The following is a 25,223-nucleotide window of genomic DNA, read 5'->3' as shown; positions in this document are numbered from 1 at the left end:
AGCAGCTTCAGAGGGTAGACACAGTGATTGTGCAAATAAAACCACTCAGAGACCATCATGTTTTGCTGCTCCATTGACCAAGGAGGTCAGAGACTAGAGGGCAACATGAGCATGACTGAAAGTCAAAAGGTGCTTTTTAATTCCCCCATGACGACAGGTAGGTTGGATTGCACAAAGAAATCTGATTCTTGCCAAGGTAAGCAAGCTTTTCTTGGCCTTGAGAAGAAGTATTCTCTAGGGCTTTCCATCTCAACCACTATGGACGTGTACAGCACTGACCACTCTCCACTTCAGCCAAGCCTCAGGGAAGGGATCTGTTGCAAAGGGAAACAAATAACATGTCACAACAAACATCATGTTTGTTGTGACTGGCTTCCATTTATGTAGCTTGGGACTTCGTCTCAAATTCGTTAGCCAATTTTCTCTGTTTCTAACAAATGAACAAACAGAACCTCTCCCTGGATGTTCAGAATGGAGGAGACTGCAGTAACGCTGACAGGTTTGGGGGAAACAGAGAGGAGAAGCTCTATTGAGACAAAGTTCCTCAGGTGAGATTAACCTAACTAATCTGAAGCATTCCATCTTCACAGGAGTGAAAGGCAGTCACACAACCAGCCTGGCCCAGCTTACTGAGATGAATAACCCCTTCTCACAGTTTAGTGGTAAAAAACCACTGTCTTTTCAGCCCAGCTTTAGTCCTAGTTTCAGTGCTAAAAGATGGAACAAATAGACCTGGCTCATGACATTGACATTTGCTCTGCTATCATCATCAGCTCTATCTGATAGGATGACACTACTTAAGCTGTGGTAGCCAGAGGAAATCCAATGCTAAGGAAATGGACATTCATTTAATGTTTATCTAGGATCAGCTCCACCAATGAATTCCAGATGTTGGCTTTAATTGTCGCATTCTGGTATGTTTAAGCAGCAGGAGTTCGTAAGGCCGATTTGTAAATCAATCTGGCAGGCTCATACTGAATCCCATCTTTGCCAGAATCTCTAAGAAGATGCTCTTAAAATATTAAGTACTTAATGTGTCTGCAATGCAAAAGGAAGGAATTCTTTAAAATCCCTTCCCTGATGTTTTTCTCCTTTTGCTCCTTCTCCCCTTCATTTCCCCTTGCAGAACTGCAAGACATGTCATTCCCTTCAGACGAGTCTGATGAATTCCAGCAGTCCTGAAGCTAACAAGGGCAGGTATTGGGATGTTACCCTGCAACACGAGCAGAACACCCTGCTTATCATTCCATCATTCACATGCATTCCTTCTGAGTAACTCCACTGATTTCCTGACACAACCAATGTCAACTGCATGTGTGGACCACATCCAGCAGCAGTGATCCTGGTATTTGAACCTGAGTTTTCTTAAAGCAGAAAAAAGAATAAAAATTGGTTACTACAACCTTGGGACTGTCTCAGGCCCCGGCTTCATGTTCTTATTAATTTGTATTTAACTGTTACAGCAGTTACAGCTCACATCCACAGGTGGCACAGAAATGTCTTTCATATTCTGAATCCCAAAGCATTGTACAAGCTCTGAGTTAGACACTAGCAAACCTTGCCATTGTTTTGTGCTCAGCATGACTTCACACAACAGCTGAATGTGTTGGAGTGGTGGTAGAGGGATTGCTTGTTGCAACAGTCAACTTATGGCCAGGCCTTGCTTACAGGAGAGAAAAATAGCTTCAACTTAAGTAGTGTCCCTACTGACCAGGGCAGCCAATAGAGCTCATTAAAATTGCTTTAGAAACCTGTTTTCTCAATTTCCTTTCAAAACACCTGCTTCTGAGATAGCTCCTCGGTATTCAGCACATGTGCACCCTACTTGTATTTTCCCCGGAATGTGTGCTTAGTACACATATTTCTCAAAAGGTGTCACTGGATGGGCAGGTAAGGTTTCAAAAGCTTTCAGCATGGGCAATACTCATCCCATGGAAGTTCATGGGAATTCTTCAAAAGGGATTGACCCAGCCTCAGCTGACTGCTTTTGAAAACCTCCCCTTTATCTTCCATCTTTCACAGCCCCCGAGACAAAGTGCTGTAAGTTTTAGTTTACCGTCCTCCTTTAAAATCACAGACCTCTAAGTGGGGTCTACTTCTTCCCTCACTAAGAACATGAAAAGCATTTCACTCGTGGCCTCAGTCACGTCATGTTTGAAGAGATGCTTGAGAAAAGCAGTGACTAAAAATCTACCCGCTACTTTACAGTCTAAGCAGAGACCAAAGCATCACCGAAGAAATGGTTTTATCATCTCAGCAGTGATCTAGCATTTGAGACTGCAGAAGAAATCCCATTGCATTACAATAGCCCCAAAATAGGCAGGGTGAAGTGAGCATGCTTGAAAATACCTTCCAAGTCAATGGGACCACATCTAAGCAAGGCACAAAAGCAATGCCATCCCAGTAAGTCAAATCGTTATCACTGTGCATCCAGCAGAGCTGGGGTGGCATCAGGTATCGCACTACACGGGAAATATAAGGCAGGTCAGAACACCATAAAGGAATAAGAAACTGGTTATTTCCCCACAGCAAACAGGCTCCCTGTGCTAAGAGTCAAAGACCTGGTATGGGGCTTCTGGGAGGTAGCTGTCAATAAGAAAAGCAATAAAATACTGTGAAAAAAAAGGCTGCAGCAGAAATAACAGGAGTTGTTATTTCAGTGAATGGCAGCATTTTGGCTTTCATTCCCCATGTCTGAAACTATCTCTGTGGTCCATAGCATATGAGCAAAGATTACGTGATTTTGCCCCAGACACAGAAGAGCGCTTTCTTCAATTACCAGGTGGGAAGGATATGGAGAAACTTATTTCCCCTTCAGGACAAGCCAGCATGGCCTTGGAGGAACAGAGATTGCTGTCATAGCAGCTGCAGTATTCCCTCCCTCACTGCAGATGCAGAAAGGTGGCAAAACTGGCCCCCAGTGGAAGGCCTGTCCTGTAAAGTGTGGAGCTTTGAACACAAGAAAGGCCAACATTTCCTAAGAAAAGCTAACATGGCTCAAACAAACAAACCGCAATAAGCACATATAAGGTGTAATTTCTGTATTTAAGGTTTAACAGTTTAATTTATAGTTAAGTATGTCCATGACCCTGGTTTTACCTAGAACATGGGTAAAATATATCCAAATCATTCCTGTCTAAGAGATCGAAGATACACACGAGCTCTGACAATACCAAGGATGTCGGCTGGCTAAATTCCTTTCTGATGCAATTCCACCCATCTACCCCTGAAAGCTGTTGCCCTTCTGTTTGTTTATCATGGCAAGGTTTCAAGGGGCCACCACAGAATTCTCCATAATTATCCAAGGACAGAGCACCCAGAGAACAACCTCATTTTGTTTGAAGGTCACCTAGACATGTTTTCACATGGCTGTGATTACAGCTTCTTGGACACCTCCCCAGAGGCTCTGAAAACAATCCCAGAAGACAGGGAATGATGGGGTCACCATAGACAAAGCCAACCAGTCCACCAATGTGAGCAGGATGGGTTATTTAGCTGTTATTTAGTTCCCATCTCACATCTCAGGAGCATGCCTGGCAGTACAGGAGGAGCACATGTAGCACCTTGCCTGCATTTCAAGCGAAGGCACAGATCAGCTTCTCAAAATCCACCCTAAATATTATTCACTTACCACAAGGGAAGGCTGCTGCATCTTCCAAGCCTGTTTGAAGGAATAGGGACTAACGAAACCACACTCAAACCAAACCAGCTCACAAGAGCTGGAAAAAACCACTTGATGTCAGATTCCCACAACTTTCTCCTGGGTTGGAGTTTCTCCTGACAAAGCACACCCAAAGGCTATCAGGAGAAACTGCAGTGGGTTTGTAGTTGTCAGGAGACACTGCAAACAGAGCTCAAATAGAGCACAAACACTGGCCTGTGCTGGGATTGGGGGGGTGCCATTCCTCTCCTCGAAGAGATTCCAGGGATTGCTCTGGAGAGAGCAGCAGACAGGTTTGGGAACCCCAGCCTGCGTCTGAAGTGAATCCAACCCTATTCCCAAATTCCCTGCCAGTGAACAAGGAGGACTGTCACCAGCTCTTCCCTTTCCCGTCAGTTACACATTCAACAAAGGTGAGATGAAGATCCTTGTTTACTTCAACGGAAAGGTCACCATCATTTATTCTACCTTGAAAAAACCAACACAAAAGCAACACGCCAACTCACACGGTTCTCTTTAAGAAGAGAAACATCTACTGCTGGGCCAAAGAAAACTCAGCAAAGAATTCCGTGGTGGTGCTTTTTCCAAAACAAATTGGTTTCGTAATGGAGGATTTAATCCCAAATATTTCCAAGCCTTTTGTTGACAATGAAGCAGAAAACTGACTAATCTAAAGAGTTCAACTGACTTGACAACATTTTTCAGGGAAACAATGAATTGAAAGTAAAAAAAAAGCAACCTAAAAACCAAGTCCATAAAAGCCGTATGTGTCATTAGAGTTGTGTGATAAACTCAGATGTAGTGGTTTGGTTGGCATGAAGAGATCAAAAACCCATCATATTCTGCATTTTTTTGACCTTTGTAGTGTGTCTGTAAGGAAATTATATACACTCACAGGAACAGTGAGATGAAAGGAAAGGAAAGAAGAAAAGAAGAAAGACATCAACTCCCTTTGTTGCACTGGATCATTGCAATGGAAAATCAAATCTTTTGTTTCCCTTTAATTTACACGAAATATTTTCTGCACAGTCCTGTTAATGATTTAGCCTGTTATTGAACAACAGCATTGTTCTCACTGTTTGTCTCCCTGTTGTTCTGCCACTTACAGTAATTTAAAACAACCCAAAAGAAATCACAGGCAGATGCATCGCACAGAGGACAGATGTGTTGACCCATACAGTGCTTTACCAGCTAAGCTTGGAAGGTATGGCTATGTTCTTTGCTTTCACTACACATTAAAAGAAGTTTGTCTTTAAAACATTAACTTGAGAGCTGCAAAATACATCATGGGAGTAGAAAGTGAAGGGATAAATTCTATGTTATCTGATTCCTTTTACTGCTCGGAGGGGGTTTTATTTCTCTCCTCTTTTCCCTGGTTTCAGTGCAAGAAGCAGGTTCCACTCTGTGAGTGCAACCAGAGTAAAACTGACATTTTATGAGTGGAAAAGAGTCCAAGGATGGTGGCTTATGCTCTTAACATCTTGACATCTCAACCTCTGCAAGCAGTGGCGGCACTCTTTCCAGTGGCTGCAGAACACCTTAAAAAGCAGCACAAACTGACAATGAAAATAAACTACAGTTGCAGCACTGCTGGAGTCTGGCAGCCCTTAGCAAATACAGCAGTGTCTGGGTGTTAAAATACATAAATCTGTCATCATTACCAGGCTAAGGGGTCGTCATCCTATTCACAGAATAAAAGAACTGTGCATAATCAGTAGGGCAGGGAGTTCAGAACAAAGTACGCCTTTTACAAACTCTCTACTGCTGATAGATGGATGTTTGCAAGGGACTTAATGTCTTTAACAGGGTACATTTAAGAAGGAGTGTAGGTTTCAGAACTCTTGGGATTAGTGCTTTTTTTTTTCTCCTCCTCTTTTCCAAATTTATTGCCAAAAGTATATAACATAAACACTCAGGTCTTCCCACTATGAAACCCACGTTATTATAAAGGAGAATCGAAAAGTGTTCTAGCACAATGATATTATTCATCAAGCACAACACAGAATACGCTCTTTCTCTCATGAAACAAAAAATAAATCTGATTTAAAAATAGGTTTAGACACTAAATGCCAGCAGTTTTGTTGGTTGTTTTTTTCCTTTTTTTTTTTCATCTCTTTCTTAATGCTGATGCCAAAGATAGCACAGGAAAGGTAGAGAACCAGACCCTGCAGGAATGTAAAAATACACCTCCTGAAGAACCTACATTTTAACAAGCAACATACCTGCATGCAAAGATCAAGAAGCAGCATGTGAGCAATCAGTGGTACGTATGTGTGCTTACACATAAAGGGGGAGTCTCCAAAATCAACATTCAAGTTTCACCTTATAAAATAGCCGAACTTGGTGCTGTTCTCCCTATAATAAAGATTATATACTGTGCCTTAATTTACAAGTGTGCCACTTGTGTATTTCTGAGTTAACTGGTATCAACAGGTCTAAAATTTGGCTAAAACCCCAGTAACTGTGGTATTTATTGGGCAAATGGAGGACAGCAGAGCTGTATGATCATGAAGTCATGGAATGGTTAGTGTTGGAAGAGACCTTACAGCTCATCCAGTTCCAATCCCCTGCCATGAGCAGGGACACCTTCCACTGGAGCAGGTTGCTCCAAGCCCCGTCCAACCTGGCCTTGAACACTGCCAGGGATGGGGCAGCCACAGCTTCTCTGGGTACCCTGTGCCAGCGCCTTAGCACCCTCAGAGAAGAACTTCTGCCTAAGAGCTCATCTCAGCCTCCCCTCTGTCATCTTAAAGCTGTTTCTGCTGGGCATTAGGAAATGGGGCACAGTTCTCTCTGGAGCACTGTGTTCTGGAGACTGTCTCGATGAAACTCAACTCAGCTTCAGTGGTCCTCTGAGTCCAATAAGGCCATGCTAAGTCCTTCACCCCCAGCCTTTGGCAAGCAATAGAGGGATGGAGAACAAGTGCCAAGGAAACACAATCAGGAAAAGGGGGGAACAGTAGGAAAGTCAACTGAAAGATCCTGTTACTTGAGGAAGACAGTCATCTTTATGGTTGGCAAGATGGTAGATATCTCAAAACCATTGATGACCAGGTCTGCAGCTAGCTTGATGGCTTCTCATTACTTGGGATGCTATTAATCAAAATACTCTTAAATTCTGCAGTCACAGCAGATTTTGACTGGTAATCTAGACCACCATCTGTATGCCTGCTTTTCACACACATACACGTCACCTGCTTTGACCAAGGACTGCCTTGGCTTTACTCACAAATGCAGCGTCATAGATCCATAGATGTGGACAAATCAGTGGCTGTGCACATCAGCATTGCTCTGTCCACACAGGCTGAAAAGCTCTTCATTAGATGTACGGAAGATAGTAACAAAGACAACTCTGGTTGAGGGGACTGGAGCACCTCCCGTATGAAGATAGGTTGAGAAAGTTGGGGCTGTTCAGTCTGCAGAAGAGAAGGCTGCGTGGAGACCTCATAGCAGCCTTTCAGTATCTGAAGAGGGCCTACAAGGATGCTGGGGAGGGACGCTTCATCAGGGTCTGTAGTGATAGGACAAGTGGTGATGGGTTCAAACTGAAACAGGGGAAGTTCAGGTTAGATGCAAGGAAGAAGCTCTTTACTGTGAGGGTGGTGAGGCACTGGAACAGGCTGCTCAGAGAAGTTGTGAATCTTGGCGGTGTTCAAGGCCAGGCTGGACAGAGCCTTGGGTGACATGGCCTAGTGTGAGGTGTCCTTGCCCATGGCAGGGGGGTTGAAACTGTATGATCTTAAGGTCCTTTCCAACCCAAACTATTCTATGATTCTAAGATGTTTTTAGCCTCAGACATACTGACAAGAAAAACCTGACATGTAAACAACAAACTCGTTGAGATCAGAGGCTAATTCTATTAATATCATTTAACAGAAGGAAGCCATAAATTGCTAAGATCAAACACACTTTTAACGTCAGCCTGCCCAGTATTGTGTATATTGCTTTCATTCCCAAACAATATTCGTGCAGCAAACAGAGCTGCAGTTTACTATTTGCATGGGTGTAGCAGCCTCTACACACTCTAAAGCATCTGCAAAGGATTGTGGGCTAAACACATCCATGTGTCCTGCATGCCTCGAATTTACATTGGCTGCAGCTCTGGTTTGCCACAGTCTACCACAGGATGGAGTATGGTGGGAAATTATATATCCATACAGATATGTATGAATTTCATGCTTACATCCATGGAAAAAAATCTTTTCATTTCCTTTAAATTGTGAACAGGTGTTGTCACCTTCTTAACTTGGCTTCTATGTTACAGCTTCACGAAGGGAAAAAAAAGAGGTCAACTTAAACAGTGCGGGTTTTGTTAGCCAGAACATGATGTATTGATAAGCATACTGTAAAGTTTGTTATAAAATCAAATGAAACTAATAAAACCTAACAAAGATCTTGTAAAAACTGTGGACATTATACAGCATTAGCACTGAGTTACATTATAGATCTGCACTTGGAGAAACAAGACTGCTGCCCAGCTGCGATTTTTCTAGTCTTTTACACCCATTCAGCAAGAGCCATCAGTCAAATCACCTGGTGCTACATTTTTGATCAGTCATTTTTAGGATAGCTACAGCTAATACTGGTGCTCACATCATCACATTTTTATGGAGAAAGAGCTTTTCAAGAACAAATTATTATGGGCTGTTGTGACAACAAGCTAATATAGCACTATCAAAATGATGAAAACTAGCGAAATCGTTTTTCTGCAGCAACCCAGTAAGAGTCACAGTTTCATTTTGGAGCATTTTTCTCTCCACCTTCCCTCTCCCAGGACAGTGGACATTGTCCAAGACTCAACATACTGCATACGGGGACAGGGACTTTGTTGGGCTGTGAGCGGGATTCCCCAAATAAGGAGGAAATGAAGCACCACTAAAATTCAGAGGATAGGAACTCTTGATTGCTTTTAGATTGCTTTTAGCATGCTTGTGCTGCTAAGCACACCAAGTCTGGTCAGGGTGTGTGTCTTATGCCTACGCTAATAAACACCCAGAAAGAAGAGCCATTGACTCAGTGAGGGCATCATTAGTCAATGATGAGTCACTTCCAGTGGAAAAGGAGCTTCATTTCCAAGCGAACAAGTTTCTAGCTATGAGTTTGCACCAAAACATGGCAATACACACATTTTCTGCACCAAGCACTTCATTGATTCCTCTAGTCAATGGAATCAATTCATGCACATAGACAGTCTCTTCCCATAGGCTGACATGCAGGACCCCCTCACTTAGTAACACAACGAAGACAGGTCTTGTTATGAACCTGCATCTCCACAGAGGGGTTCCTGTGACCTAGTGACACCACACCACATGGGGACAAGAAGTCCTTGTGCAATGATTGCAATTGCTAGGCCTTGAGTAGTAAACTAAGGCTCCCAAAGGCCAAAAACAATCTGAGCTTTAATTAGCAACATAACCATTACTAAGCATCAGTGACTATGGCCAGATCCTCATCTGGTGTTAATCAAGCTGCGTACGCACAGGAGGCCACCAGCGTAGATTCAGCTGCCGGATTGGGGCCTTAACAAATTAAACATGAGAACTTCGTTACTGTTTATTGTCACCAGGAACTCTTCATTTCCATATAACAACTGACTAATCATCATTAGCCATGATTATATGCCCTGTGATTGTGTTAACGGTCCCATGCTGGATGGGCTGCCTTTCACACTTAGGGTTGAAGAAAACGCGCTAAAGATGGATTGCTAACTCCATAGCACGACCAGCACAAGCTACACCATCTTCTTTTCAAATGCAAATACAGCACCTTTTTTTCCCCTTTTGTTTAAGGGTTGACTCATTCCAGTTTTTGCTTAGCATTAGCAGTCCCTTGGTGCACACATTGCTGACTCAATGTTGATTCACATCTTCTTGCCGAGCACATCTCTCTCTGGTCCCCAGAGTTTAGTAAGAGGCCAAAACCCAAACACCAATGAATTTGTCATGCTTTTCCAAGATGGCTGGAGGCACCTGACTCTGGGCTACAAATGTTTTCTCAGCTTTTGCACCGTAAATGAGTTCTGAGACATGGATTGATTACTTCATTGGAGAACTGCAATACAAACCATATTTTACTGTACTTGACATTTTTTTCGCACAGTATTTTCTACTACTGTGAGCAGGAAAAAAAAGCACATTTAAATAAATACCCATTCAGACATTGCCGTGATTTTTTTTTTTCAGGATACTTATGCTGACTGTTTTAAAAAAGAGATTATTTTAATGCAAATTTTTCACACATGTCTGTTATCAAAGAGAGCTGTCTTTGGACAAGCTGTAAAAAAGGCATAAAATAGCAGCTGGCTCAGCAGGAAAAAGCTACTTTAAAGATAAATCATCTGATGTCAGGGAAGATTCTCAAAGCAATCAATTGCAGCAGACAGACAGCAGACATTTAATGGTAAATTTGATTTGTTTGAAAATGAGATGTAGCTCAATTTCTGAAAAGCTCATCAGAGGTTTTGGACAACAAGCTGCACTTTTCCTCCTGTTTCTGCATCAAGATTTTATCAGTCCACAGCCCAAATGGAGCCAAGTGGCTCAGTCTCTCAGAGGGCCAGGCACCAGACGGGGTATGGACTGGATGGATGATGGGTTCTTCAGCAAAATCTTCCTCCAAATAAATCCAAAGAAAAGAAAAAAAACAATTGCAGCAGTCAGAGACATGGAGCAAGAAAGAGAAACACTGGAGCAGCTGTTCTTTGGATTTAAATGTTGATCTTTCTTGTGCTGACATGCACACGAGCAAGATTTGTCTTTGGGAGTTTACAAACCCCAAGTAAAGCAGGAAGTCGACAGTGCAAAGACAATCCCAAACCCTTCTCTTGTTGCTGCTTCCTTTTTCTTTGCTACAGAAGGTTATAAGAAACATGCAGGCAGATGCAAAAATAGAGAGGTGGATCTTTCATCACTTGGTTGAGCAACTGATGCAAGATGAAGTATTTACTGGCAGCACCTGTAGCAATAGCCCTGCATGTTGCAATGCTGGCACACCTTGCAGGACTTGGCCCATAACACTTCTGCAAGTGAAAAGTCCTCTGTGTTAAGCATTAGTGAAAGAGGTCATTATGCTACAGCATAAATATTTACTAATAGTCCTTCCTACAGCTGTTCACCAACAATTTTCCTTTCAGAGAATGACCAGACTTCTGGAACAAGTGATGTTGTTTATTATTGCAATAATAAACAGCAATCGCAAGAGATGGCAGTGAAGGTTGTCCAGCACTTCCTTGTTAGAAGACTTTGTTTTCAGTTATTTATAAGTCAGGCAAATCTCACCTATTTGGGCTAAGATTTCCCAGGATGGCCTGTTGGCTGGAGCGTGTGATGGCTCCATATGTGAAACCTCACAGTTTCTCCAAGCTGGTCACAGCCTGATACAGCCTTCAGTTTTACACCATCACATACTATTTTTCTCTGCAGAACATGCCTCCATGCAGCACACAAGGTGGGCAGTTTTCAAATAATGAGCAGCTATTCAAACATTGTGTTTCTTCCTCTTTGACCTCAGGCTTCCCTTTAGATCACACTGGCAAGGGAGTTTTATTCCGCAGTAAAGAAACCGCAGGTTTCATCCAAGCATCTAAAACCCAAATACAGTAACTTTTTCACACCTGCAGATCATAAATCAGCTCTTCTGAATTGATTCAGCTGGGAAAAAAACCTTAAAGACAAGATTTTCATGGGCATCACTGTACAAATAACTTTCTGGAAAGGTACAGCACATTTGTTTTGATGAGCTACAGATAATTCTCCACAAAAAGGAACCATTGTGCTTAATAACTGCACTGCTGATTTAATACTGATTAAAGAAAAGTTCCTCTTCCAGCATTTGTAAATCTGTCTGCAGTGTAATTGGCATCCCAAATCTTGTGGTAAGCCACAAAAACTATTAAGGCTGGCTAGGAGAGGAAATTGTGAATTTGACTTATATTGGTTATCTGCTTTTACTGGCTTACATTTCATGCAGGGATGTATTAGAGAAGGATTCCTTGGATCTTTGGGATCCACGCCCCGCCGTCTGAGAAGATGGGGAAATAAGCAGGGCAGAAACCAATTGCTACCATCTGGGTTGGCAAAACCTTTGTCTGAGAAAGATCACAAACCTAGAATAAGAGAAGACTCCCTTCCAACACACCAGCACGAAGTTGCTAAATTAGTAAGAAAAGAGTTTAGCAAGTGTTATGATGGAGGAACAGTCTTTTAGAATGAGATTTAAGAGGTTTAGACTCAACTCTGAGCCACAGCTCATATTTTATGTGACCTTGGACTCATCACCTCGTCTCTCTTTGTCTTAGTTACTATTGTAAAATCGCAGTAATCCGTCTCATCCACACTTGCAGACTGAGAAGCTCTCCAGCCAGGCAACGTGTAGGTATGTCTACCAGACATGCAGAGGCAGACTTAAGTTTGCTCTGCTCATGCCCTGAGCTGGCTGCTTGCAAGCAAGATCAGTCATGAAAGCCACAAAGCAACATTCAAACAGGCTTATACCCAAATTAATACATCTCACAGAGACCGACCTGCAATGGAGACAAGGGAGCTCATCTTTGCCATGTCTGCCAGCATCCACTAATATTGGTGGAACCATTGCCCTTCTTATTCCTATGTACCATGTCACAGTTTTTGTTGGTTCCCTACACAATAATGGATTACAGAGCTAAGATTAATAAGAGTTATATAGCATTGAATGCAGGCAGAGAGGTTCAGGGCTGCTGAATTTTTGTCTCAGCTTTTCGGGGAAGCTTCGGTAAACCTTCATCTTACCCTGTTGCAGTGTACACGTATATAACACAGGTGTGACATTTCCAGCAGTGTGACAGAGCTCCGTTAAAAGCATATAGGATAAGTCCAAAACCTTTCAACAAGCTACTGTATCAATTCCAGATATTATTGCTTAAGTTTCCAGGATGTTTTAATGTCAAAATCAGCTTTATCTTTTCCAAGTTTCAACATTTAACAAATCCTTTAATGCTATTCTAGTTTTAATATCTTAAACATCTTGCCCATGTCTGACACCTGCGTGGGTTTATATGTTTGGTGTCAGCAGTAAAGTTGGAATAAGAGGGTTTTTTCTCCTTTGAAGGAGTGGGAGAATAAAGAGGCCATATGGTTCAAAAAGCCACTCAGCCTAATGAAGTTTGTGCTTTCCAGAGCACAAACAAAACTGCGCCATCAATTTGATCTTCATCCTCAAAACTGACATGCAGTTGGTTTTAAATCACTGCCTCCTTCTCAAAAGTCAACAAAGGATTAATTTGCTCTCAACCAAAAGCATTTTCACCAAGACGAACACAAGCATCTGGTCAACACGTTAAATGTTTGGGTCTCTTGAAAGAACAAGTCAGTGATACCTTGTGTTTACTCGCAGACTTTGGCAAGAAAGACAGTGAGGGAACATTTGTTTTCAGGGAAAATTGCTCTAGTGAAAAGCAGTTGGTTTGAAACATTACATGAACACATTCTGTACCACTGGAGAGAAGGGACATAAGCAATCCATCGAAAATGGTTTGAGCAACAACAGTGCACAAGGGTACACCGTGAGTCAAAGAAGGAAGGTGCACAGAGCCTAAGAAGTATTGGGTTTAAGCAGCATTATAACAAGGATGCATGGAGATGAATGATAACTCAGCCCATATGTCTGCCACACTTTTAGTTTAAAGTTACCCTTTTCTTGGCACTTGGTGATCAATTTTTGTTTGCATAGGGCTCAATCTCACACCCACAGAGGCCAGTGGGAGCTTGCCATTTCCTTCCATAACTGCCCGATGAGACACTAAATAACTAGTGTTTGTGCCCAGGGCTTTTCAGTGCCAAATATAATGAACACTATTGTTCTTAACACAATTAAATTTGGTAATCCCATTTCCCTGAGCAACTGAATTGGAGATTTTGCCTCAATCTTTCCTGAATTCTAGTCCAACTTTTACCCTCTGCCTCCAGGCTTTTCCCTTTCATTTGTTTCTGTTGTGCTACCAAGAATAGTCAGAGCCTTCTTTGACTCACAGATACTTCGATGCCTCTTTGCCTTGGAATAATGGGAGGTGGCTTGGGCCCTGAGCTTTATAGAAGGTACTGGATGACACAGAAGGACAAAAACTTTGGCAACCTCCACGTACTGCAAAAGCAGAAGCAGGAGTGAAGCAGGCTCTTGCAGCATTCCTTTCTCTGCACCAAACCATCTGGAAAGCATGTCCAAAATAAGTCTGTATAGACATGACACTTTATAGATTATTTCCACTTTGCTCACTGTCGCAAAGATGATGAACATGTACAGGAAAGAGATGAATGGGAAAAAACAAATCTGCAAAGTATATAAACTATAAGATGGCTTTTGTGACTCTCTCCCATTGACGCTACAGGAGTGGTATCACAAGAGGGTTTCCCTCACCTAAACATCTCTTTCCTGATAAAACATTCACATTCTGGTCTATTTGCCTTACTGGCTTTGCAGCAAAGTGCGTTCTCCAAGAATCACCTTGTTATCGGGTGATAATCCTCCATCAAGCAGCACCAAGTGTCTGCTACATGCTCTGAGTCCATAGCAACACTCCTACTGCGAAGGGGAAGAAGAAGAAATAGAACAAAACCAGGCCAAGTGCCAACCAGCAGATAGATGGAAAATGGCCTAAACTCTGTCCTCTCTTCCACTGTCTGTGAGAAACGGAACTTTGTAGGCCATATACTTGGAGTGCTGACGAGGCAATAGGATGAGCAATACCTGATCTCACCCCCTGCTTTGTAACCCTCTCTATTCCCTCAGCATCTTTCAGCATGCACATTTTTATCCAGCTTTTTCTCTTCTCACAGACAAGGACCAATGAGCATATTTCCATGACAGGCACAGCAGCAGAATCTCTGATTATCCAAAGAAGCGTCTTTGGGGCCTTCAGGAATTCTCAGCCCAGAAGATAACCCCAAAATCCCATTGCCAGGCCAAGCAAGCCCTTTGAAGATGCTCGAAAGCACAGCCTGTGAACCCATGGTCACCAAGACAGGATCTGAAGCTTTTTTAATCCTGCCTCCATCAAGGAGATTTCTCAAGAACTGCCCATCCCTGGGTCATATGCCAGCTCTGAGCCTCATTTCAACCTTGATATTATTATTCCCAAATATACCATGCTTTGCAAAACTCAATACATGGATCTTCCAGCTGTATGCCTTTATACGGGTGCCTCAGCATTTGTTTTGAGAACTACAACAGCAAACATAAAGATCAGCATGACCTCTCCTTATCACACAGCCTTTCCTGTGTGGAATTCATTGTGATCTGGACCCTAGTGACTATTGCATCATTCCTGTTTATTTGTAACCTTTGGCACTGCGTAATCTTATCTGCCTGCAGCCGGCTGCAGCAGAAGATGTGCAGCAACGTAGCCAGCTCTGGCAATCCTCAAACACTGGAAAGGACCAGTTAAGAGTGGAGGTCAGTAAGTGATTAGCAAAGCAAATCTACAGTCACTGACAGCTGCACAGAAATCAGCTTGCTCTCATATCCCGGAGTAGGTGAAGCCTGGCTTTTCTCCAGCCCTACTCACCAATCACGATAAGGGTGTAGTTCACATTGGTGCTGCCAAAGCCATTGGTGGCTTTGCAAATGTAGGTCCCCGCATCCTCACTTTCCACCTCCTTAATTTTCAGCCCTTGCTGAAGGATTCGGAACCTTGTCCAGCCGCTGTGGATAGTGCGTCCATCCTTCATCCACATGGTGAGCGGCGGGGGGTCACCCTCCACTGGGCACAGGAGCTTGATGGTCCTCCCTAGCCTCACAGACTGGCGGTGAATCACTTTATCTGCAATCCTTGGGGGGCCTAAGGAAGAACAGAGAGGAGGAGCTGTTATTGCTTTTGCTGGTGACACAGAACTGATTTAAAGACAAGTCACCAATCAGGCCATTACACTGACTGTTACACAGAGATAAAGTCAAAGGTGCTTACCAAAAATCACTTACAATCAAAGCTAAAATGCAGGCAATTGCAGAAGGATTTAACAACAGAGATACTGCTTTGTGCAAGACATGAAGCTGTAGCCTTGCCATCATCAGCAGCTCATGCTAATCCACCAGGGAAGCCTGATTCTGAGGGGTTTTTGCTTTTCCAAAGCACACCCATTTTACTATAGCAAGGAGGAGGCCAATACACAAAATGTTCAGCTGTATTTGGTAAAGCAACTGTACTTGTTTTAAACTTAACACCTACCCTGAAGGCAAAATTAGTAACAGCACTGGCACTTAGAACAAAACACTGCCCCCTCACCCCCCCATGTTTCAATCCTTTCATGTTGTATGTACAGTAATTCCCCTTAATAGTCACCAGATGGGTTTTTTCTGAGATGCATGAGCCTGCAGTTGTTGGACACAAAGCATTCATTAGGTAGCACTTCACCAAAAGACGCAGCATAACCTGACACGTTAACATTGCTCACAGTCCAAAAGAGGATATTTTCATAAACTCCCTTAGCAACCCCGCTGGTTTGACCCAACTGGCAAATATTTGTTCTTTGTTAAATGTGATAATTTCATGCAAAACTATGTCCCTGGAATGTCACAGAGTGAGCACACTGTTTGCCATTTGATAACAGGATGCACTTGGATAGGCCAACACTCAGAAAACAGAAGTGATAAAGATTCCAGCAGTGGGAATGGTCCCACAGCTGAATTAAACGGGAATTTCTTCCCAAGGCTCTGAAAAGTTGAAGCAGTCTTTCTCCTGCATCTGCCTTTTCTGCCTTTTCATTGCACAAGTTCCCCACGCAAACTGCAATAGCAATGCTCTTCCCAGAACAATCTGTTAATGGGTGTGATAATAAATGCCCTGCTCTTGCATAAGGACAAAATGTTTTGCTAAGGATTGCTGATGCTGAGTTGCACCCAAAACCCACAAGATGTTTGTGGGATTTGGAGCTGTTCCCTCATATTTAACTCCTGTTCCTGGTGTTTTGCAGCATTGGACTCACCATGGATAAGCTACAGGGCTCGTATTTGCACTTCCTCATGACTAATTCCTATTATTCCAATGCCTGTATAAATTTTCCCCAGCATGACTAAGGCAGCACATACAGTCCAGCTCCTGAATGACTACAGAGCTGCTGTTGCAGTTACTCGTGCTGAATCTCACCCATGAATTTTGCAGCTTTGCTGAAGAGTAGACGTGCTGCTCAAGCTGAGAAGAGAGTCATGAACTAGATTGAAACTCATTAATTACTCCAACTAAGAGCCTGGTTAAACCAATGGGCCTTAAACACATTCAGATTCTGATGAACTACTCAAGACCCAAAGTGGGGATCTTGAGAGTACTTACTGTAAAGAAGTCAGTCCCTGGCAAAAATAACACTCATCTCTGTACCCCTCCTGCAGACACCATTGGGACCGTGTCTCGAGAGTGACAGTGCCCTCCCATAATCCAAGGGGACTGGCAAAACACCGTGACAAATCCTGCCTATCCAGCAGTGCACAGAATCATAGAATCATAGAATAGTTAGGGTTGGAAAGGACCTTAAGATCATCCAGTTCCAACCCCCCAGCCATGGGCAGGGACACCTCACACTAAACCATGTCACCCAAGGCTCTGTCCAACCTGGCCTTGAACACTGCCAGGGATGGAGCATTCACAACTTCCCTGGGCAACCCATTCCAGTACCTCACCATCCTCACAGTAAAGAATTTCTTCCTTAGATCCAATCTAAACTTCCCCTGTTTCAGTTTTAACCCATTACCCCTTGTCCTATCACTACAGTCCCTAATGAAGATCCCTCCCCAGCATCCTTATAGGCCCCCTTCAGACACTGGAAGGCTGCTATGAGAATGCTCCAGCTCTGCGGATGGAGAGATAATGCCAAGATCCTTTGAATGCTGATCTGACACAAGTCATGATGCTGAGTGTTTTAAAGAGGAAATCCACCCATCGGGAGCATGGTGTGTATGTGTGCTTGGCTTTGATAAAGCAGAATTCACCGACACCAGGTGAAGATCCAGCCCAAAATCCTGCTACATTTCCCTACATGATGCAGTGTCCCACTCAGTGTAAAGGAACAGAAATGTCCAGACAATTCCACAGACTTGCTGAAATTCTGGGTTGGCCCTTGGAGAGGTCCCTTCTGCCTTACAGCCCTGCTGAACCAAATCAGACTTTAAGACTAGCTTCATTGCAATCTACTCGTGAGCCAGGATACTACTCCATGCATATTCAAATAGCAAAAACAGATCTATAATTAGTGCTAGGGAAAAATGTTTGGTGCAGGGCAAGCAGGGACATTGGAGAGACAGCACCCTCCTCCTGACTTGGAAACCTGCTGTAGCTCCTTCAAAATCCTTTTCCTTCCGACATTCACGTTGACTCCTGATGAATTCTGAGACCCGGAGGAATCAGATAGTTTCCCAGTCGCGTCATGTGCCTCACTGGGGCAGGCTGCAGAAGCAGCTTTCCCGATGGCACCAGACTTGCTTCTGGACCCGTCACATGTTTGGGTCAGCAGTAAGATTGGTCCTCCCAGATGTCATTTTCCTTTGATTGACCTTTCATTCTGAGGAATGGCTGGATCATGCCCTGTCACAGGATCTATTCACAGACCTTTATGACATTTAGGAAAGGCTGCATTTCTTAGGGCCTTTCTGTCTGAAAAATGAAACACCAGCTTGGTCCTCTGCAGCCCTTCATTAACCCCTCCAGTGACTTTATCAGGATCAGGAATAAAAATCCCCCCCACCCTCCTTTTTCCTGCTGTATTTTGCCAGACACCACTGCATGCATTCCTCAATAAGGCACAGCCCCAGGACAAAGATGCTAAAACCTTTCTTCTGTTCATTTGGTGCTGTAAATATTCCCATTTTACTACCTACCATCTTTGTCTTAATAACTTTCTGTTCAAGCAGTGCTCTCTCTCTGCAATCAAAGCTTCAGAGGCCCTGGCAAGCCAGCGATAGCTGGGCCTCCTGTAGATGGCTAAGCAAGAATAAAATGTTGATATCGTCACGGATCTCTGTCTCTCTTCCTAATGTACAGGCATCCACCGGGTCTTATTTCACTACGCATCTGCACAGCCCAGCCCTGCCTTGGGACTGCAGCAGTGACAGATGAATGCTCTTCAAGTCAAGATACACTCTGGCACATCTCCCCGCTCTGCACTGTCAGTATTTAGAGGGGAGGAGGTGGAGAGGGGGAAGCGTGTTTTGCAATAAGGCCCTTCTCCAGCATCCCCTGTGCAATGGGTGCTGTTGACACAGAGCTGCATCATACAGTGTATCATGAAATCCCGCACTATATGGTATTCCCACTCTGAATCCACACATTAAGCTGCCTGGAATTACTCAGGTTCCCCTACAGTTTAATTTCCTATGGCAGCTCCATCTTCTGCTGTATGAACAGAGCAAAAAGATATAGTAAAACCATGCTGAGCACCCCACTTTCTCACGTGCACCAGTGGTACTGAAGGGAGCTCCTCACCTCATAGAACTGGCCCATAATATGCCTATAATATGGCCAGAAGAGCAGAGTGCTTAGGAGTTGGCAGCCCTGCCATAGGTGACTTGGGGTGTCCTCCACTGGTGGTGTCTCCCACAGGACTGAGGCACGTGTGTGCTCACAGCTGAGAGAGGAGCCCATGGTCATGTAGGGTGGATGCATTGCTATAGCTGATTACAGAGGAAAAATCAAAGGAAAGCACTTGCTGCTTCACCTTCAGCTGCCAATGAGGTACAAGCAGGCTGAACCCTGACTGCTGCCAGCTTCCCATCCCTTGTTGCTGCCGACTGCTGTCCTGTGCTCTAATGCAGCATATAAAAGCAAATGCAATTACTCCTCAAGCAGCCAGTGCCACAACCTCAGCCATCCTAGGCTCTAACTTTGTGTTGCATGTGAGCAGAAATGATTTAACATACTTTGAGAGCAATGCCTTATGGCCATTTGCCTTGTTTGTGGGTTACGCATCAGGGCAACACCACAAGAGCTGGATAGCAACACCACAAGGGATTGTTTTGAAACCTGAAATCAGAGAATGATAGAATAGTCTGGGTTGGAAGGGACCTTCAAAGGTCATCTAGTCCAATCCCCCACCATAAGCAGGGACATCAGGTTGACCAGAACCACATCCAGCCTGGCCTTGAATGTCTCCAAGAATGGCACATCCACCATGTCTCTGGGCAACCTGTACCAGTGTTTTACCACCCTTACTGTAAAGATTTTTTTCCTTACACCAAGCATGAACCATTTTGTTAGACCAGGTTGTTACAATTGTGAGCTCATATATCTACCAACACAATTCTTGTTAATGCCAATTTATACCAACTTTCTGTCTATGGGGGGGATTCCATGAATTGCCATGTGCCTGCACCCACAGGGCAAAGCTCCAGACTGGATCCTTTCAAACCATAGAAGGAGAGAGCAGAGCTCTTTAGCCCTGCTGTAAATCCTGGAGGAGGTATCCCTACACCATATTCCCCCTTATTTTTTAGCCATTAGGCAGTGATTCTTGAAAAAAATCAGCCTTTAAGTGCTGATAATCTGCAACCTCTCATGCTCCTGGAGGCAGCGATTACTTCTGCAGCATTTTGCCATGGGATATGTGAGAAGGGGGCAAAAGTGAGGCCCCAGGTAGATATTCCAACAAAACTGCTGACATGGATTTTCACATATGCTTATAGTCAGGAAAGGAGGGGCAATGGTGGGGAGAGAGGGAAAACAACCACTGTTTCTTGCTTCCACTCTTGCAATTTTCCATTAGGCAAAGGCAGCTCTCTAGGGCCACAGGGCACTGCTGAGAAACATGCTTTAGAGCCCCACCATGCTGGAGAAGAGGCAGCTGACTTCATAGCCTGTGTGATCAGAAGGAGCTATTACTGTAGGTTAAGCCCTACCTCGACACAAACCCACCGTGGGCAGGTTTTCTTCAGTCCCCCTTGTCCTCAACCCAATAGTTTGACAGAATCATTTGTTGGCTAAGGGGGAGGGTGGGGTTTGACATCCATGGATGTGACTCGGGAAGAAGTGACGGGAATGCAGCTGCTTCCCCCCGTGGCTGCTCGTTCTTCTTTCTCCAAATACAAACTAAATATAACTTTGCCCCATCACATTCAAATCATTTTAGTTACTAGAAGGGATCATTCCTAAAGTTCCAAGGGCCAGGTTGCAATCAGGCTTAAAATATAATTTAAACCTACATTTTCCACCAAATTATTTTCTTATAGTTTCCCCATCTGCAAATACATGTAAGTACACCCAGGAAGAAGCCATCAAGCCCAGCTAGATACCAAGCTTTCTGTGCAAGATCATATAAGTCCATTAACAAGGAAATGCTGTGATCACCTCATTTGTTTTAAATATTTCTGTTCATATACATGCAGACAAGTGTGCAGATTTATTCGCCTCATTTACAAATACAAGCAACTGGAATCTCCATTCTGTTCCATTATATAAATGACAGATCCTACACCTGTCCTACTGAACAGCTGGGCAATTTCCAATTTATATCCACCATCCTATACCACAGAAAAGCCCCACTTGCTGCTTTGTTGCTGACTCTGCTTTACCAGCATTCCTGCTCTCCCCCCCAGTGCTTTGGAAGGGATGGTGGTTGCCACTTCTTGGCAAAAGCAGGTATGTAAAACCCAAGAAAGCCAATTTGCTTCAGCAAACAGCTATTTCCGGGAAGCAGCAAAAACAGTTTCTAGAAGTGTATTTAAGACACACCAGTGGAATAGCCCGGAGCTTCCTGTCCGTATTTCTCACAGTCAAAAACACACACACATGTAATTATATTTTCCTGGACTGCATTGCGAAGTTCATGCACTCATTCAACTCATACATGCAGTAAACATGATTTATAGCTCTGTGTGAAAACCCTCTAGATATATGGTGTTTTGATAGTGACTCGAACCTAGCACTATAATTTAGTAACACCTAGCAGTGAAAGCTAAATGATTTCCCACTCCACATTCCTAACTTTCCATGAACCCCTTTTACTGCTAACCTGGGGAGGAGATACTGCTCCTACAATTGTTTGGACTTAGCCTTGTTATTCCTTCAACTAAACTGCATGCTAACGTCAAGCTTCACATATGGTGAACGCACCAGCACTGACCCACGTCCTATGAGACCATTTGCCATGATACAGTTCAAAGTGAACTTTATTAACACATTAAACATAATTACAAAGAGGAAATTCCAAGGAAGGTCAACCAGCCAGGACAGTTTCTTGGAATGGAAAATAATTTATAATATCCACATACTGTATTGTAAAGTTTATAAAGAAGTTAAATAAGTTTTAGGAGTCCCATGGGTTATGTATACTTTATTATTTAATACCAAACACATTCACTTTCTATGGAGATAAGATTTCTTTTGAAGTGCTGTGTTAGCAAATTAGCAAAGTCATTTGCCATGAAGCACCCAAACAACTCATCAATGCATGCAAGGAATTAACATCATGGACTGGGGTACCACAGAGAATGTGTGTCCTATGAGAAGCATACAGCCAAGCACAGAAATCTTTCATTATGATAGTGAGACAAAGAAGTTGGACAACAGCCACTAACCAAACCACTTCTTTGGTGTGAACACAACCTCTTACCCCGGCACTTGAGGCAATATTTGGCCTTCACCATACTCATCGCTGTAAAAACTGATCCTCCAAAGTTCATAGTGCAAGGGAGTTCACATCAAACTTGATTTCCTTCACCTCTCCCATCCTTTGAATGTACATGGATGGCTGGAAAGGACCATCTAAAAGCCACGCTTCAAACTTGAATCCAGAGTTTGCTAACTATGGGTCATCCATTGCTAGAAAGCTGGGCTGGACAAATCCTGCTAGGAGTTTAACTCTTTCTACAACAGTTTAGCCCTTTCTGCAAGACCAATGTGAAGATTATACACTTACACATCACTCTTGCCATTACTTGTATTGGTATTCAAGCTGCAATGATGGATCAATAGATAGAGGCCTTGCTATGCTAGGGGCTGGACAAAACACCTACCAAGAAGCAAATCCCACAGGGAAGGGCTTACAAAGCAACGATGGCAAGAGTTTCAGTCAACATGAGTAGGTGTTCCTGAAAGAGGAACTCTTGGCTCTCTGCACAGTGGAAAGGCATTATATGAAAAGCAGAACTTATAAAATTCTTTGTGAGAGATATAAAAGGATGAATGTTTTGCCCATGTATACCATTAAGGAGTTGAAAGGACTGGTGAATCCAACATCTTTTCATATGTTCAGAACAAAACAGTTTGCATTCCCAAAAGGTACACACTAGCCAAGTAAAGTATGGGTCAGCGTAGGGGTAACTGGGCCAAATGCTTTGCTATGTGATATGAGGAGATCAGATTAGATGAGCTAATGGGTCCTTCTTGACTTGAAAACATAGGCGCCCGCAGTCAAAAACAATGCTTATCAAAAACAATCAAAAGATTAAAGAAAAAAACAACAGCATCTCTGTGGAAAAAAGACTCTTAGAGAGGAACACAAAAACACCACAAGTATTTGCTGACTGGCCCTGATGACTGCTCAGGCTTAGCCTTGGGAATAGAAGACTATAAGCAAGTTCTAAGCTTGGGTTACATAGCTGAGTCCAACAACCTGGTGAAGAAAACAGCTTTGCGGATTCATTTTACAGCAAGCAAAGTGACATATTTTCTCTTTCTTCCCTACCTCTGAGGTAGCAGCTACTTTCCTGATGAAATGGATATTTATTGATAGCACAAGAAGTGCTTGCCATATTTTTACATGAGTAATAACTAGCCCCTTGGGTGTAGGCTGCCAGTAAATTTTCTACTGTAGATGTTCCAAAAATAAGAAAAATAGAATATTTGGGAACATGTTCCATTTAATTAAGTGTCCTGCACATGCATTTCACTGAGATTTAATAAAATAGTTATTGTATGTTAAACAATTGGCACTTGATTATTGCATAGATTTATTGCAGTTCAACAACAGTAGATGAGATACGTATCTCTTACATGGATTTTAAATCCTTTGAGCATATGATTTCAATATTCAGTTGGTATTTATTTAACATGAAATTACCATCTTATTAAATTAAATGTGTATGGGTGACATTCAATTGCAAGTGTTGCTGAACATTTTTTCAGCAACAAAAATAGTAACTTTATCCCTTAGGTTTTGAGGTAGCAAATGCAGAGGAGAGTTAGGATTACTTCAAATTACTCTTGAAGAAACAGACTTCATATGCTAAAGGGTTTCTCATCTAGTGTGGAATAAAAGATATTATTTATTGTTTCTTAAGTGCTGCCAGTGGGCTTAGTGTGTGCCAGAAGAGAGGACTAATATTCCTACTCTAAGGCAAAAATTATACTGATGGCGCAGTTCAGGTATGCAGTTCAATGGGTAACTAGAAAACTCTTCTTAGAGAAGATGCAAGTACAACCAATGTGTGCTGGCACACATACCTACAATCTACCTTTTTCACTCCCATTTAGGAAGACAAGCTCATCTGAACAACAGCATCCCTAATGTGCTTTTTCAAAAGAAGCAGCATTAAAACATGTTTTCAAGGTTCTCAAATTAAAAGGCATTTTTTTTAGCCTCCTGTTTCCAGGAAGGACAAACTGCCTGATTCTGGAAGAAAGCTGGAAATCCTCTGTCTTGAGAGAGGCAGGAGGGTCCAGAACCCAACTGAAAATCCTGCCCCATATCCCCAGCCTAGTCCCTCCAAACCTAACCCAACCCCCAGCATGCCCACCACAAGTCACACAGGGGCCATTCCTGCCAACATGAGGTATTTGTTTGCTTCCCATAATCTCTGGGAAACAATCCAGTCAGGCAGCTCTGAATTAGCTTCTGGGGTTAATCTACCCCCAATTTTAACATAAATGCTGTTGCACTCTGCCCTTCCAACTGCTTCCCAACCGTGCAAATCCTGCCTCATGAGCCCAGTGGGTTTCCCAGCCAAATCACCCACCATCTCCAAGACTTTCAGCAAAACAAACCAGACACTCTGCAAATCTCAGTTTAATTCACATATTTCATAACAAAAACTCCCCTTCGAGCCACCAGTTGCAATCATGTTCCAAAACCCAATGCTTCAAAGACAGCCTTTCACTTCTGAACCAATCTGCTCTAGTTTTTGTCCACTTCTTTGTCCTTCCTGCCTACGTGCAGTATTTTGTTGCCTAATCATTTTATTTGACTAGCTCCAAGAAAATAGGATACCCAAGTTCACATTTGGAGACGTGGATTCCCCTTGAACTTTGGTAGTCAATATTTAACTCAGTTGAAGCGCAATACATAGTTTAATGAGTAATTAGCCATTTCCCTTACAGACAGACGTTTGTGTGTGAGCTGCACAAGCAGGAAATTGTAAGTGTCATTGTTTATGTCTGCAGGGAAACAGAAATCACGATTGTTGACTTCGTGCCATATTCGGGAATGATGTGAATGAAGACCTTTAAATAGCTGGTTTGCCTTCCTGCTAGTCCACAGTGGCAAGTCTTTGGCCATACACTGACACAGGAGCCTTTTCCACTTGCATCCAAGTGCTTGGTTTTCCTCAGAATATTCTCTAAAATCATTTTTCTAGAAACTTCTCTCTAAGGGATGAAATTGGAGAAGACTTTAAA

At 43.0% G+C, this 25,223-nt stretch overlaps 1 protein-coding gene across 1 annotated transcript in view; it reads right to left on the bottom strand.

The window, feature by feature from the left end:
• FGFRL1 (fibroblast growth factor receptor like 1) overlaps nucleotides 1-25,223 on the bottom strand; it is a gene marked incomplete at its 3' end in the record, with an annotated part of 174,078 nt that overhangs the window by 73,151 nt on the left and 75,704 nt on the right. Inside the window, exon 3 of the mRNA XM_080626315.1 lies at nucleotides 15,198-15,470. Coding sequence (XP_080482441.1) covers nucleotides 15,198-15,470 — 273 coding nt within the window. The remainder of the gene's footprint in view (nucleotides 1-15,197; nucleotides 15,471-25,223) is intronic.

Source organism: Psittacula echo (assembly GCF_963264785.1).
Source record: "Psittacula echo genome assembly, chromosome: 1".
NCBI lineage: Eukaryota > Metazoa > Chordata > Aves > Psittaciformes > Psittacidae > Psittacula > Psittacula echo.
This window is presented reverse-complemented; position numbering and strand designations above follow the sequence as displayed.